The following is a 14,974-nucleotide window of genomic DNA, read 5'->3' as shown; positions in this document are numbered from 1 at the left end:
TATTGAAAGAATAATATATCTATATATAACAATACCGGGTATTGTTCCTGTTTCTGCGGATTATGCGTTCAACATAAAAAAAAGGGCAGGTTTTTGACAAACAAAAATTCGCTTTTCCATGCTAATCCCACACGAATCAACAGCCGTTTCGTGAGTTCTGATGTGGAAATATAACTTGAAGTTCAGGAATAAATTATTTTTATTAATGAATTTTGGCACCAAAAATTATATTCGCCGATGAAGCAAATCACGGAGCTGCCCAACTGTCACCTATCCTAAACCTGTATCTTGTAAAATGTATCGAAAACTTGTATAAACCTGTTAGCATCAAAGATATTGTTTCCTATGCATACTTGCCCCATCATCGTTGAAACCACTTGTCAGCAAACTACATATTTGTACAAAAAAAAAAATCGCGCTCCGATTAGACCTCTCTTGATCTTTAGTGTAATTCAAAGGGCGTACCAGAAATGTGATCGACTTCTGCGCTTACGGAAGCTATCGTATCATAGAATTTTCGTAGGGTCGTCAATGCCAGCGCTTAAATTGCGTCGAAAACGTATCTTTCTACATCACTTCTCTAGTGACACCGTAAGCGACACCGTAAGCGACTCAGGACGCGAAGATGAAGTGAGCATTTTTATTCATACGACGCTCTCTTCACCAGTAAATCGGCTCAGCTTCTTCTTACTTACATGTCATTGAAATTCAGCCGATTAATCCTTGCATAGTTAATTAAATGCCCCCCACTTATTAGACGTCGACCTGTTCCGTCAACGTTTGTGTCCTAATGTGACGTTGTACGGCCCTATCAACCCGCTGGTACGATACAACGATCAAAGAACTGCGCGTCCGTGTCGAAATGATCGAATTCTCTATTTTTACAAAAGCACTTATTTGAGTACCGTGAAAATCGACCATGCAGATATCTGTCTAGCTACATTGATGAACATCTAAGGCTACTGAAATAGTTTTAAAAAAATGTGCCATAAGTCATGTTGTATCTTCATTTTGCCTTTCTACTAACGTTACATAAACTATTTGGTAGCCGAAGACAGCAAATTTGCTCACCAGCACTGTCCGAGGGTGAAGGCAAGGAAAACCTTCGAGTTTTTTTCTGAAGTATACCGATGACGTAGAGTAACCTGCGCCAAGAAGTCATAAGCGGTGCAAAATATGTTTAATGACACAGTTTACTAAGCGATTACGTAGCATAAGCCTCTTATATGCCACCGCTATAGAATAATATAGTGATGTTATTGGCCGTTAAATGCCTACTACCGATATGCCCCCATTAACCACATCAGTTGCCTCAAATGCGAGCTGTCCGAAATTTCATGGATACACTAATCCTTCCTCTGGCGTATCGACCTGGTCTAGCAGGGTCGTGACACGGACGATTGCCGATGGTCGAAGTTCGCGTTCTGCAAATGCTTAGCCGATACCGACTGATAGGCCTCAGCTGCGGGAGTGAAGTCAAGCGCACCAACCGCAATGATGGCCTGCGTAACCGTACCAGAAGTACGTACAAGTACACCAAGTGTGTGCGTTATCTTCGTATACTGAAACGAAGAAGTCTACAAACCAGACGTCATTATCGGCTCTCAATGAGATCTGGTTTTAACCGAAGGCAATTGAAAAGGGAGACTAGGCTTTTCGGAAGTTCCAATTGAGTGGGCGGATCACCGTGGTTATTATCAATGTCACCACTAATTATTAATTTTGGCGACTACTCGTTTTTGCAGGCGACGTCAGGTAATTACTAATGCAAACTTCTAATACATACATATACATATATATATATATATATAAGTTACTTTCTCGCTCAGCCTCATTTAGCGAAAACATTAGGAAAATGGTTTTGACTGGTACAGGTTACACTGAACGTTATTTATATTCTTAATATAAAATAAATATAAATAAAATAAAATAACATTATATTCGTATAGTTGATATTGGGATTGTAGGCCTCCCAAGAACAACTGGTATAATCGTCGATTGGCGAATATGCTATTTTACCTTAAACTGAGACGGCTTAACGAGAAGATACGGCAAACGTTTTCGGACCGGATTTCGCAGTATTAAATTTGATAGAGCCACGGTGAGGTGCAGAGGTAGAAAGGAGTAAGTATCAAGCGAAAATGAAAATGGAAAAAGTTGCATATACGTTTCTCCTGAATCGTTTAACTATAAACCTTCTCTGCTCAGGCAGAAAAGGATACTACCTGGAAAATTTTATACGTAATAAAACTAGCCCGAATCCTTTTGAAATGGTTAGCATTTTATGGGTCTAATAAGTTATATTGAAAGTCGTTAACTAACCAACGTTCTAAGGGTATTTCTGAAAAAATTAACATAGTACACCACGCCAAGTTTCTGCCAAATGCGAATTTAATTAGCCATGAGAGATTTATTTACTTAGATGTCAGATTTTATCGGATATTTGAATAAAAGAAAATAATTAGAATTTATTTATTTCCATGGGACTTGGTAGCTTAACAGTGAACTTGATCGACGACATTGTACCAAAGGTCGTTGTGTTCAACGTAGTCAAAAAAGGAGACTGTTAGCCTTTATTTCATACGAAACAGGCTTTTGGGTTGTGTCTACGGCGAAATAATGCAAAAGAAATTTAAACCGATACAATGAGCATAAAGATAACCCTTTATTTAAAAACTAATTAAGTTTCCTACTTAATTTATAATTCGATTTCCTCGTCGACAATTTTTTCGTACCATCTTCGTCGACCCTGTTTCGTGTATCTATTTTTTTTTTTACAATGCTCACACTTCTAAATGTTTGATAGACAATATAAAGTAAAAAAATTACGACCTTCTGTTTATTCTCTTGCTTAATTCATAAGTTAAACTGTGTTGTTCGTCCTTGAACCAACAACCCCTTGCTATTTTACCATTTTCGAATAAATTACTATACAATACCTCACACGATTTTACATCTATAAACAGGTTTATAATACGTTACGGCAATAAATTTGCTTGAGTTGATCTATGTCAGACAAGAACGTAATAGCTGAACATTCAAATTGTGCGCCAAACGTTTTAACATCGTATAATGGATCGATATAGACTCAGACGGACAACAAATAACTCTCGCGAAAGCTGAGAGACAATTTCTTTGCTTTTTATTGGGCAGTGGGCACTCCTCGACGCTATCTGTGCCCTACGACGCAGGGCAGGGGGAGATCCAACGTTCAAATCATACAATTTCTATTGATTCGACACTTCACGATGAAGTGTCAACATAACCATTGTACGGTACGTTTGACTTTGTCGCCGTGTCAAATATTGAGCGTGCACCGATTAGATTAAAGTGGAATACGCGTTTGGATTTAGGGTTTGTTTATGAGTTTTCCGCTACTGCCAGCTTTAGAGGTAATCTAACAGTACATGCCCTATGGCAGGCCACCCAACGTAAATTAGAACCGAATTGGTGTCATGACTATGTATAAATTAATAAATAATCATAATAATGGCTTGAGTATGAGCCCGCAACTAGCTTTTTACTCTCTCTCTCTCTCTCTCTCTCTCTCTCTCTCGCGATATACATAGACATATATACAGAGAGAGAGAGCGAGAGAGAGAGAGAGAGAGAGAGAGAGAGAGAGAGAGAGAGAGAGAACCATTGCATCGCTAATGCTATTTACTATACACGTGTTAAATAATGAGGAAAATACCGTGAGATACAGAATTATTCACTGCCCGTTAACGGACGAGACTGTACGAACGCGCCGTAAATACATAGATAAAATTAACATTACATAAATTTAGATTTAAAAAAAAAAAACTTTAGAGGCGAGGGTCAGTTAAAACAGAGTTTGATTTTACGATGCATCAGGTATACATCTGATTGAAACAATAACGAATCGCCCATATATTATCTATTCTTAGGCAAGTAGAGTTTATTTACATGGATATAAGTGCCATCAAGACGAGAAACTCTTCGCTGCCATATAGTAACTTTGGTACAAAAAAAATCTCTGTATTACGGAACTTTTCTCTAAAAATAAAATGTGTATCAATATATAAAGTATCAACATTATAATAAACAAAAAAAATTACGTAGTTTGACAAAAAAATAATTAAAAGCCAAATGTAATCATGCCTTGCCTGCCACTTAATTATTAAACTAATAATTATATTATACTACTACTACTATTTTTTAGATACAGTTTAGGAAGGGACCAATCAATCTCTGCTATGCAGCATCGTGATGACCTGACGTCCATCAGATGTTTACGTATTGAGCCGAGTAAATAATTTTAAGCAGCTCATAACGGTACCAAAACTGAGCGTTTTTACAGGTATCCCAAACGGTATTTTTTACAAATAAAATAACGATCAATCCCAGCTTATGACGATAGATAGCCCAAAATAGGCAATGGACCAGCGATCAGACAGTGGTGGCTTAATTGCAATAGGATCACGACATCATCAGCGTGATGCATTGAGACATCTGCTACAAAACCAGATCGTAGTAGAATATCTAAATTAGGCCAAATTAACCATTAGAGCAAGGTGACTATATAACCGGACTAATGTAAATAAATTGCCAAAAAAAAAAATACGCCAATGTAGTAGGGTAACGAAAAAAACTCGAACCGTATAGTGGATTTGCTGAAGGAGGGTAATGGGAAAACTACGATGAGTAAACCGCAATACGACAATGGAAATAGGGCAACAAGGTGATTCGCAACGAGTTCGGGTTTAGGCTAAGGAGATTTGAAGTCGCTATGTATTAGGCTGGGGCACGCTACAGCAGAACAGCGTTTGGGGGTGACAACGGGTAATTGAGTACATCAAATGCGGTGTTCATTTGTAAAAATAAAAAAAAAATTAAAAAAAAAAGACGGATACTGTGTAATTTTGCTACTGTTGATAATCACACGGGCGGCAGTCGCTTCATCCTGACGCTGGTTTGTTTAGAAACGTCCTGTTTTGAAAATATCTGCTAACCAGATTAGCGTCTCCTTTTCGCGTTCTTGCCGTTTCACCTGCGCAACTAACATTACTGAAATAGCTAACAGTATCATATGCAGATCTTTTATTTTTTTTTTTTCGCACCAGCAATCAACAACGATCTCGGACTAGGAAGGTCACCATTAGCGTAGTCAGGCCTTGAGCCTTTTTTGTTTTGTCCGCGTTAATCCAGTCCACGCGTTCATATGGGTACGAGTGTTGCCCACTGGTGACATTTCAATAAATATTCATGGTTTGTACAGTTTTATGATATATACAGGGGAGCGATCTATTTGTACAATGATTACCGGGCAAAAAAAGAATCCTACAATAACTTTTTACATCTATAATTATATAATCTACGCAACGTGATGATAATGATGGTGAACATGTCGAATCAATTGTTGATGGTGGTGGTGATGGTGACGATGTCCATGATGTCGACTCTTCGAGACTGGAATCGTCTCTTCATCGTAGGGACTTTTGAGTACGAAAGGCTTTTCGCGCAGTCGTCCACCATGGCTCGGCGGTCGATCCGGCTTCTCTTGTGATTTTGCTACGTTGTTTAGCTCCGTTCGTTCTCCGCCAAGGTGATGCTGACGCCGCCGCCTATAGTGGTGCTGCTTTTTCGAGCTAGCGTAGTGGTGCTGCTCATTACTGTGCGAATGTGGGGAATGGGGTGACGTACTCGACAATACGTTCCCCCCTATATGGCAGCCGACTTGTGAGTGCTCAACGACAGCTGCTGTCGACGCTGTGTCAGTACAGTTTACAGCCGTCGTTACGCAGAAAGGCTGAGTCGCTACCGTTGTGTAGACAGAGTGGCTGGTCACCAAAGGTGTGGATGCAGTGGCCGTCATCGAAGAAATATTAGCAGCTGAATAAAATGGTGTTTGGGCTTTGGGGTGATGACTAGCGCCACCGGTGCGTACAAATGTGCACGGAGTCGATAACGGAACGGAATGTCGAACTCGTAACGCCTCCGAGGTCAACACCTTTTTTGCTGTGCGGGCGTGAGCGTTTCCCGGCGACTGATGGTTGCATTTCTGCGAACTGCGTAAATCTGTCATCGGATGCTGCTGCTGGTACTGCTGCTGAAAACACAGGCAGAGGAAGATGAGAAAACAAATTGTCCGTTCTTCGAAGAAGACACTCCTGAAAGAACTCAGTTTGTTTTTTTTTAGTTGGTAACGGCTAAGGGTAAGTGACTGTGTCTCCTTTAATTGTTTATGCGACTTTCCTTTTCACCTACTCAAAAGCTAGACATTTCGTTCTTGTTCAACTTGGTCAGAAGCGGAGCCCCCTTAGCTCAGCCAGTGAGAATTTCATGTAAGAACTTTAATGATTGAAAACATGTACATCAACGGACCTTTATAGTTTCATACAGCAATTGTTCCTCATCGAACGCAACTCGAATAGGCGAACGATGACGTGTCCTGGAAATTTCCTGGTGTGCGACCTCTTGTTCGTTTGCATTCAGCGTTGGCCTGTCGTCTACGACGATTTCAAGCTTCACTCGTATACGGCGCTCTCCCCCACGTGGTAAGTCGATTTTGCAACCGATCCGCTCGTAGATGGTACGTACCAAACCTGCAATGTCCTGAAAATTACAGCCCGATCAATCAGCACCATTGGAGTAGAAACGCGCGCAGATATCGATCGTTAAACCTATAAATGATAACAAAGTTACTGCAAGCAAATAATGAAACGCACTCATGTCCAGAGATCAGTAATCGCGGCACGATTCCAACTATTAATAGAGCATCCTACAAGAGTTCCTCCTATTAAATAATCCAAATGTTATTCATTGCAAATGGTGCAATATATATATATATATATATATATATATATATATATATATATATATATATATATAGTCAAGTTTCAAGTTGAGACACTGCTATTTTTGCAGTCGTCCAATAACACTGTCGTATATACTAAATTTTTCCACAGGTCGCGCAAATATTAGTAGTGCTAACAACTTGAAAACTTATGTCTGAGCTTTTTTCGATTGATCGACAAGTGCCGCTTAATTGTTTTGTAAGGACATAAATTGTTATAGATCTGCCACGGCCCCCAAACGGATGGAGTCCTATGTATACATTTTCCAAGGAGCTAGCTCATTAGCAGCTTTCCCGCAGCAATAGTAATCTCTTATGGAAACATGGGGAGAACATAAACAAAGTGATTAGTTCTCTATGATGATCATAAACCTAAACAATGGCCTTTTACCGTAAATGACAAACGGATAACGCCTAGCTAGACTGGTAAGCATTGTAAGCTATTGCCGATTTGGTTTTAGACTAGATGGCCAAGAGAAGCCGTAACAATCGATGCGGCATAGGTTTCCGTACGGGCATCTACTTTTTAGGCGAAATAGTTTCACGTAATTAAGGTTAATGATAGCTCTACGTTTTGACATGCTCGAAGAGCTTGAATGCTCAGGTAAGTAACAGTCCTCTCGTTTAAGATGTAAGCACTCTTCAAAAACAGAGCTCTTACACCGAAATGTTTTTTTTTTTTTTTTTTTTTTTTGTTTTTTCTGTAGTTGTATTGCTGCATGCGAGCATGTAGGAGCATGTTCATTTAGTGATCTCTCGTTATCAAACAATCTACTCAATCGTACATTATGTAGTTTAACCGAAATTTTTACTGAGGTCCCCTGTCTAACGTGAGCTTACGAATATAGATTAAGTATTTCCTTAATCAATCACAGCAGTCGGCATTGTACACGGATGAATTGTTAGCTCACCCGTATACAATGCCAGAAGAAACATTTATCTTATTGCTTGACAAGTCTGCTGTTCTAATGATTCCGAAATACTGCTCGAGCCCAGTTTTTCGGAACCGAATAATTCGTTGTTGAGGGGGCAAACTCATAAATGAGGCATAGATATTTGCCGCTTCAATGTTACTTCTTCGAGGCATATAGCACGTTGTGTCTTTTTAATGAAGCGTAGCTGTGGCCGAACCCAACGGGCTGCTGACCTTTTTTTAGGTTAATAGTGTACATATATAGGTACTCTGTTTTTGGATAAGGATACGATACCTTATAGGTAAACTTCTGTCGACTGTAGAAATAATATTAAACATTAACGAAAAGAAGTAAAGAATATCAAATAAAATGTCTGAACAGACAGCAGGATCTGAAACTTCATTCGAATATTTCATTTTTGCCAAGAAGATTCTATTCAGACTGCAATATGCCATCTAGCTGGAACTCAGGATTTCTTCCTTCGTAAAAAAAAAACTGTTGGTAAGCAACGACAGTTAAAATACTACTTCTTTCATTGCACATGCATTTACACACATGTAAGTTATTATCAGAGATGAGGCTGCATAAGTTGCTTTACGCGGTTAATATTTATCGGTGAACTATGATGCTTGTAGGTGTTTTTTTTTTCAATACCCCATCGTATACTTTTCCGCTAAATTAAACCGAAAGAATAGCAAAAAAGCAAAGCCGGAAATCATAGACTTTTTCTCAGCCTGTCATCTGTACCTTGCAGCCGCAAACGCTCGAGTCTTACGGCACGTCTTTGTAAGAACTAGTACTCTCGTATAACAACTTCATTATAGAGCAATTGAATTTTTCGACCCTGCAAATATGTACAAATACGTGAAGATATTGAGCGCTAGTCCTCGCCGGTAACCCAGATGGCAGATTTTCTTTTCGTTTCATCTGTTTTGTCAGCTGCATTACCCAACTCAACCATGGCAGCTTCTGCCCCCAACGCGAACATTTCCCCCATCATTTGTGAGATGCCCGGCGACGGGCCGAGGGGCACCCCCTGAATCATTGGTGGTGCGATTTGCTCAGCGATACGCGAGCCTCCAGCTTTTACCGTACAAAAGCAATCTCCCCAGTGCATCTCTGAACGGCCGCCCCTGCAACATGATCAACCAAAACACGGTCTATTCGAACGTGAGCCAGCATTAACATTGCCTCCGTTGGCTTTACCACTCTGCGTTTATGTCAAACTGATCGTCGGAGGGAGCGTTCGCTTAACGACGGCAGGCAGCTTTTGGTCCTGGTCTCTAGGCCGTTTTTCGATCGCCTTCGTCTACTTTCTCAATTTTTTTGTGAACGTGCTCGCTGGCGTCGGCCGCATTCGTGTGCTGTCAATCCTCAGGATTTCTGTAGCAGCTTTTGGCGTGTAACAGCTAAGGCGGTAGTAGCCGCGTAAGCGGTCTTTGTTGTTTGAAGTGTCGTCCATCAGTCCTCTACGCCGCTCTCTCTCTGTGCGGCTTGGACCCGGTACCAGTCGCGTCAGCAATAGCGCTGTTCCCGCTACAGCTAGCCCTCTATGCTCTTCCTCTGCTGTTAAGTGGCGAACAGCGCTCGACGAAGGGTGCCACTGACGCCGCCTATGGTGACGGTGGGCAATGAAAGCCATCGCTACTATATGAACAAGTGAAGAGAGGAACAGCTCAAACTGACCGTTCGTACGAGTACCCAGTCGTTAGGTCTCTAACGGCACCGTCCCAACTCGCCATCGGCACTACTCATCAGTAGCGCTATCCTTGGCATTGCTGCTGTTGCTGCTGCCGGCAACAGAAACATAGCGCTGGTGACGCCAACCGCCGCGGCAACAGGCAGAATATCTACCTCCGTCGACGCTTTACCAGCAGTGCTGATTATATTGGCCACGCTACGGTCGTCGAAGCGGGCCCGGAGGCCGGCGACAGCTCCAATCCACTACCGGCTATAGCAACGACTGCAATGTAAGCTACGTGCCGGCCGTAATGCAGCGTTTACCACAGAGAAAACAACAACGATGAGAACGGCGACAGCCGTAACGTCGACTTTACACCGGCGCTTAGCGAGTGCACAGAGAGAGAGAGAGAGAGAGAGAGAGAGAAAACTGACAAACGGAGCAACCGCGCGGCACTCTCAAAAAGACTCTTTGAACGTCCGCCGAACCGCGTCACGCCGGTGTCCATCAAAGCGCCGCCGTGACGGCGACTTGGCCTGACCCGCGTGAAACGATTGGCCGACCAGCCGACCGACGACTGAGTTGATGCCAGCGGCAGGCGAACGAGCTGCGGGAAACAGTGCGAACTGGCGTTGCCAATCTCGTGTGGCGGTGATAGGCAGCGATGGCGCTGATGAGCGTATAAAAAATCGTTGCTGAGTTGATCCGTCCGCCCCCGTACAGGATGGGCTACAAAGCCCACAGTCGACTGGAGGAAGGAATTATCAAGTAAACGCTGCTCACGCCGCGCGTCAAGGCATCTAGAGTGCGAACGTGTCAACGTCGTTAGTGTTCCGTGCGGCTCGTCGCTACCCTGCCAGCACGATTAGTCCATCGTTCGTTCGGCCGGCCGGTCAGTTATTTTATAGGCCAACGCGCCATACGACGCTGTACGATGGGCTTATAGTCCCGTAGGCAGAGAGGAAGGGCGACATCATCGTAGTTACTATAGCCATAACTGTTGCGTTCGACGACTCCTCATCATCCCCAACAGCGAACTGGTGGATGGCGCCGGCAGCTTCGACACACGGATATCTCTCGATAAGAGGCAAAGTCTGCTGTTACACTATAGCTAACCAAACACAATGTATAGATACTTTACGCGTACAAGCTTTTTCTCTAACCTCACTGTTGTCAGCCGTCTTATAGCCGCGTGAAAGAGTTTTTACTATTACGACTGGGCGACGTTTAAAACTCTAGGATTTAATACGAAGTGCCGTTGTCTCGTAATAGGTAGCAGCATGGGAATGATAGTAAAAGTTGCTATTACTGCAGTGGCACAGGAGGCCAAAACTGTTAGCTATAGTCAGGAGTTAGTCTGAAGGGGCCCCACGGCCGCTCGAGGTCATCTCCGCGAGTCGGGAACCGAGACCGCCTATGCAAAACAGCCAAGGGTTCCTAGCTCTAAAGTGGTCGAAGCAAAAGGATGGTCGTGTGACAGGGCCGAGCTGTACCCACACGCTTAATTCACTTAGTCAATGCCGTACTAATACGGGCGGGCATGTCTGCCTGTCCGGCATCTGCAGGAGAGGTGGGCGATGGGCTGAGTGATCAATAGAGAGAAACCAGATAAACGCAGTCCTTCAAAAGGAAAGCGCAGATCGGACAGTTAACTAGACGCATGCACTTCTTCATAGCGCTATGGCATGCGGCACAAGCGAACACATTCCCACTGAACCCATCTACCACTGTATCTGGGCTAGCGTAGCAAGACGCCCAGCCCTATAAATAATGACGACGCCGATAGTCTGTGCCGATAACAACAATAACCCAAGAAAACTACAATACGAAAAAATCTATGATCACTGTTATTAATAGTAGTAATATTGTTACAAAAAAAAAAAAAAAAAAAAAAGATAACAGCAAACGCTGTGGTAATATAGCTCCATATTAATTCGTAACATACATCGTGAACATAGACGATCCACGAATAGGTCACCTAATGCTCAAGGGAACGGTTCGCATAAGTACTATCGTTTAGGAAACTGAAACCGAACCAGGTCTATCCTTAAAAAGACCACCATGGCAACTAGATGGTCATGCGTACGGCTGCGCGTTTATCTGGACACGGACGCTATGTTCTGTCCGAGAAGAGTCAAATTCATCCATGGTTTATCTTGCGTTTGCATGTCTAACAAACACGTATCTATAAAGAGAAGTGAGTGCGTAACAGTTAGAAAATAACTCACATCCTTGGTGACCCTTCCGTGCCCGTTAAGATCATATAGCGTAAAGTCAAACTCCTGTAGATTCTTCGATGCCGACAGCCGATTGGGGTTGATCGTCGTCGCGCTCGTTGCCGCTGCTGTCGTCACCGTAGCACCGCCGTTACAACTTGTCGTGTTGTGCCCTTTGCCGTCTGTGCTATTGTCGCAATGCTGGTTTCCGTTGCGAGCAGTCGTCGCCTGCTGATATCGCTGCAGCGACTCGAACTTATACTGTGGCAGCGTCGGTTGTCGCTCGCAGGATGTGGGTTCCGCCCGGGGCGGCGAAGTCTCTTTGAAGAGCATTTGACGACATTGATTATCTAGTTGTTGCTGAGGCCGTTGAAGATCTTTTTTGTTTATAGGCGTCACGATCGGAAGAAACTCCTCCGAGCAGCTCTCTACCTGAAAATGTGCATATGGGAAATGCGTGCAACATTAGCGGAGATCATAGAGGCCTGTTGCGGTTGCTCCTTCTGTGTGGCTGTCAGCTCAACCTATTAACGTTAGCTTAATAACGCTGCAAATTAATCGGCTCTTCGCTTTGTTCTTCGTCTGCCACCACGCGCCCTGACGGAGAAAACAAAACAGTACGGACGGAGGCGAAGACGACGACCATGTCGGGCAGCGACGACTTAAATTCAATGTATCGTTTCAAAGCATCTCGGCATGAAACCAATAGAAGTACGGAAGGAAGCGGCGGGCGGTCGGTCAGTCGATCAAGCAGGCAGGCAGACAGACAGGCACATGAATTCTGAGCCGCTGTTTCTCTGTATATTGTTCAATAGAGTTATTATGTAAATAAGATGATACCATGCGTGTCTACAGGGTAATTGGAAAAGGAAAACAGCACATTGATGTCCTGCAGCGAATGGATAAGATGGCTATCACTGGCTGTCGTGTACCTATGCAAATCTTGAATAATATGATTGTCTTTCGATGCATAATAGATCAAGCACGTGTGAGTCGGCTGCCTGGGGCCTAACGAAAGGCTCGTTATGAAGCCTGCATGACAGTTTTGGCTATTGAATTCGATCTCTCACTAAATGATCGCACCTGTACTTTGATTGCATTACGGATACGGGCTGTAACTAGAGCCGGCTTTAGTTTATACATATTAGCCAAAGAGATTTATACTCTGTCTCACTTTGGTCGCATAATTATTTCAATATGAATTTAGTTCATCAGTAGATCGAGCTCTAAAATGCTTGTTTCTAACAAGCATTCGAATGTTAGGACGTTTTGAATAGGAGGAACTAAAAAAAGACTACCTGCCTTCACTTCAAGGGCTGTATGGGACGCATCCCTGAAGGCTAGTCTAATAAATTGCCTTCACGTGCCTATAATGTATCGCAAACATTGAAATGTCATTTCAAATAAGGTAATTAACAACCATGAATAAAGTAATAACTATTAACTTAATAAGCGATACGTGGGAGCTTCAGATTGATTTAAAATCAAAGAAAACGTAGGAACAAATGGCAAATTGTCCTGTCCTAAAGTTAACTGGGAAAAGTTCAGTAGTAGAAGCAAGACAGAATGATTATGAATGCGATGAAATGAATATTAGATAAGGACTACAAAGGACATTCAATCGCTAAAAACGTGGACTCTCTTCAAAAACGTCAACGTACCAGAGTGGTGTGCTTCGTGATGTGCAGCTTCGTTAGCAATTTGTGACAAAAGGCATTCATTTTGCCTACAATCAAAGCGCTCGATGGCAAACAACGGATTTCCGATATGAAATAGCCGTTCTAGAAGAACAGCTAATCAGCTAAACGACTCGCGCTTCCTTTTGCTTGTCAATAGGCCCAGGATGTTGGAAAGATGATGCTTTGCAGGACACGAACTCGACAAGCGCACAGATCTGTTCATCGACCTTGGCAATAATTGGCGATCCGAACCGTTATCGTTGTTAGCATAGCTGATTGTTATGCACTCCGTCCAGTGCCTTTTATCCGTGTGGTCTAGGCTGCCAGGTTCTATATGTAGCTTCGGGCGTGACACAATAGTTCTATGTGTCAAAGGGAGGTACTCTGCCGGTCAGCGTCATTGGGTTCCCAACGAAAACTAATGCATTCATTGAAAGCTATCAGAAAAAAACTCGTTTGTTACGCTAATGCAACGCAATTCGCAATCCGTTAACTATTAGGGCGCGCGCACGCACGCACGCACGCACGCACACACAGGCACACACGCACACACATACGCACGCACGCGCACACACAGACACACTAACACAAACAAACACGCACACAGATTCACATCATACTGAACCTCTGCGCTTTATGTCCATATAGTTTTTCTTATCTTGTAGCAATAAATTTAGCAAACACTCTCCCGAATCTGGAATGTACAGGAACCGTACAGGAAATCCAGCGAGCTCTTACAAAATTCCAATACGCTTCCAAGATGTGCTTGCTTTTGCTGTGGAGCGTACTCTTTACTGGTACTCCATGCCGATGACTGGATAGGCCCGACCATTGACACTGTTCTTACTTATACATTTACTACCACCCTGCTGAATGAACGTTCAGCTTGCTAAAGCTATTCTCCAGTGTGATTTCGATAGTTTCGAGGTGTCACAAGCTGCAACGCGAGCACACGAGTGAGGCAATCATCTATATAGTCTCTTAGCATGAGTCCTGTCCGATGTCGTTTCGTCCTTCTTGAGCGTCGTCTATTTAGCGAGCCGAAGAAGTATCGAGCTTCAAAGAAACGCGCCAACGGGAGAGGGCATCGGAGGTCCCTTGCCCCCAAGCTTGGAAAGGGCGGCAACAGCAGCGTACAGAGGAGTTAGAAAGAGCCGAAATGAAGAATGCTGCTACTACTACCGATGCAAGAGATCGAAACAGAGACACTGATCGAAGAGCGCGGCAATTACCGCCCCCGGCGGCATCGGCGCTTACAATCGGAGGCAGGCAATCCTGAAGGTTGCGGCCGTAAAGCCGGTTTTGATGTGGAGCCGAAAAGCAAAAGTAGCGAGAGCTGACGGGAGGTAGTAAACGCGGCCCGGATCAAGCGATCTCAACAGCAACAGATCGCGATCGAGCATGAGGCTTCACCATTAATCGGATGACTTCGAAAATTCAAGCCAATGCTGGTCGTACGTGTCGATCGGGCATGGGCTACCTGCGTATTATCTGTATGTGTTCGTCTTCGTTGCGTTAAAACAGGTTACTCTAATCATCTCAGAGGGGTATAGTGCAATGACGGTAGATACCTGTCGAATGCTACTTCAACGTCGATAGGGCTTTTGCTTTTCACTATATGTCGCTTCCGTAATAAAGTTCTCTAGCAATGCGGCAACCGAAGCGTA

At 43.3% G+C, this 14,974-nt stretch overlaps 1 protein-coding gene across 4 annotated transcripts; it reads right to left on the bottom strand.

Annotated features, from left to right (window-relative positions):
* Positions 1 to 2,631: 2,631 nt before the first annotated feature.
* Positions 2,632 to 14,351, bottom strand: LOC111253246 (uncharacterized). Of its 4 annotated transcripts, XM_022812383.2 has the most exons (5): positions 14,046 to 14,351; positions 13,290 to 13,744; positions 11,641 to 12,060; positions 6,346 to 6,576; positions 2,632 to 6,070 (listed from the first exon to the last, which is right to left on the bottom strand). In XM_022812383.2, exons 2-5 carry the CDS (start codon positions 13,347 to 13,349, stop codon positions 5,336 to 5,338), a joined length of 1,446 nt encoding a protein of 481 aa, XP_022668118.1. In that variant the 5' UTR covers positions 13,350 to 13,744; positions 14,046 to 14,351; the 3' UTR covers positions 2,632 to 5,335. The 4 variants fall into 4 exon arrangements, with proteins under 4 accessions (XP_022668118.1, XP_022668117.1, XP_086848825.1 ...); XM_022812382.2 differs by having other exon boundaries at positions 13,290 to 14,351; XM_086992699.1 differs by having other exon boundaries at positions 11,641 to 12,056; positions 13,290 to 14,351.
* Between the last annotated feature and the right edge of the window lie 623 nt (positions 14,352 to 14,974).

This window comes from Varroa destructor, unplaced genomic scaffold (genome assembly GCF_002443255.2).
Source record: "Varroa destructor unplaced genomic scaffold, Vdes_3.0 BEIS01000006.1, whole genome shotgun sequence".
Classification (NCBI taxonomy): domain Eukaryota; kingdom Metazoa; phylum Arthropoda; class Arachnida; order Mesostigmata; family Varroidae; genus Varroa; species Varroa destructor.
The sequence above is the reverse complement of the archived record's forward strand: the minus strand, read 5'-3'. Positions and strand labels throughout refer to the sequence as shown.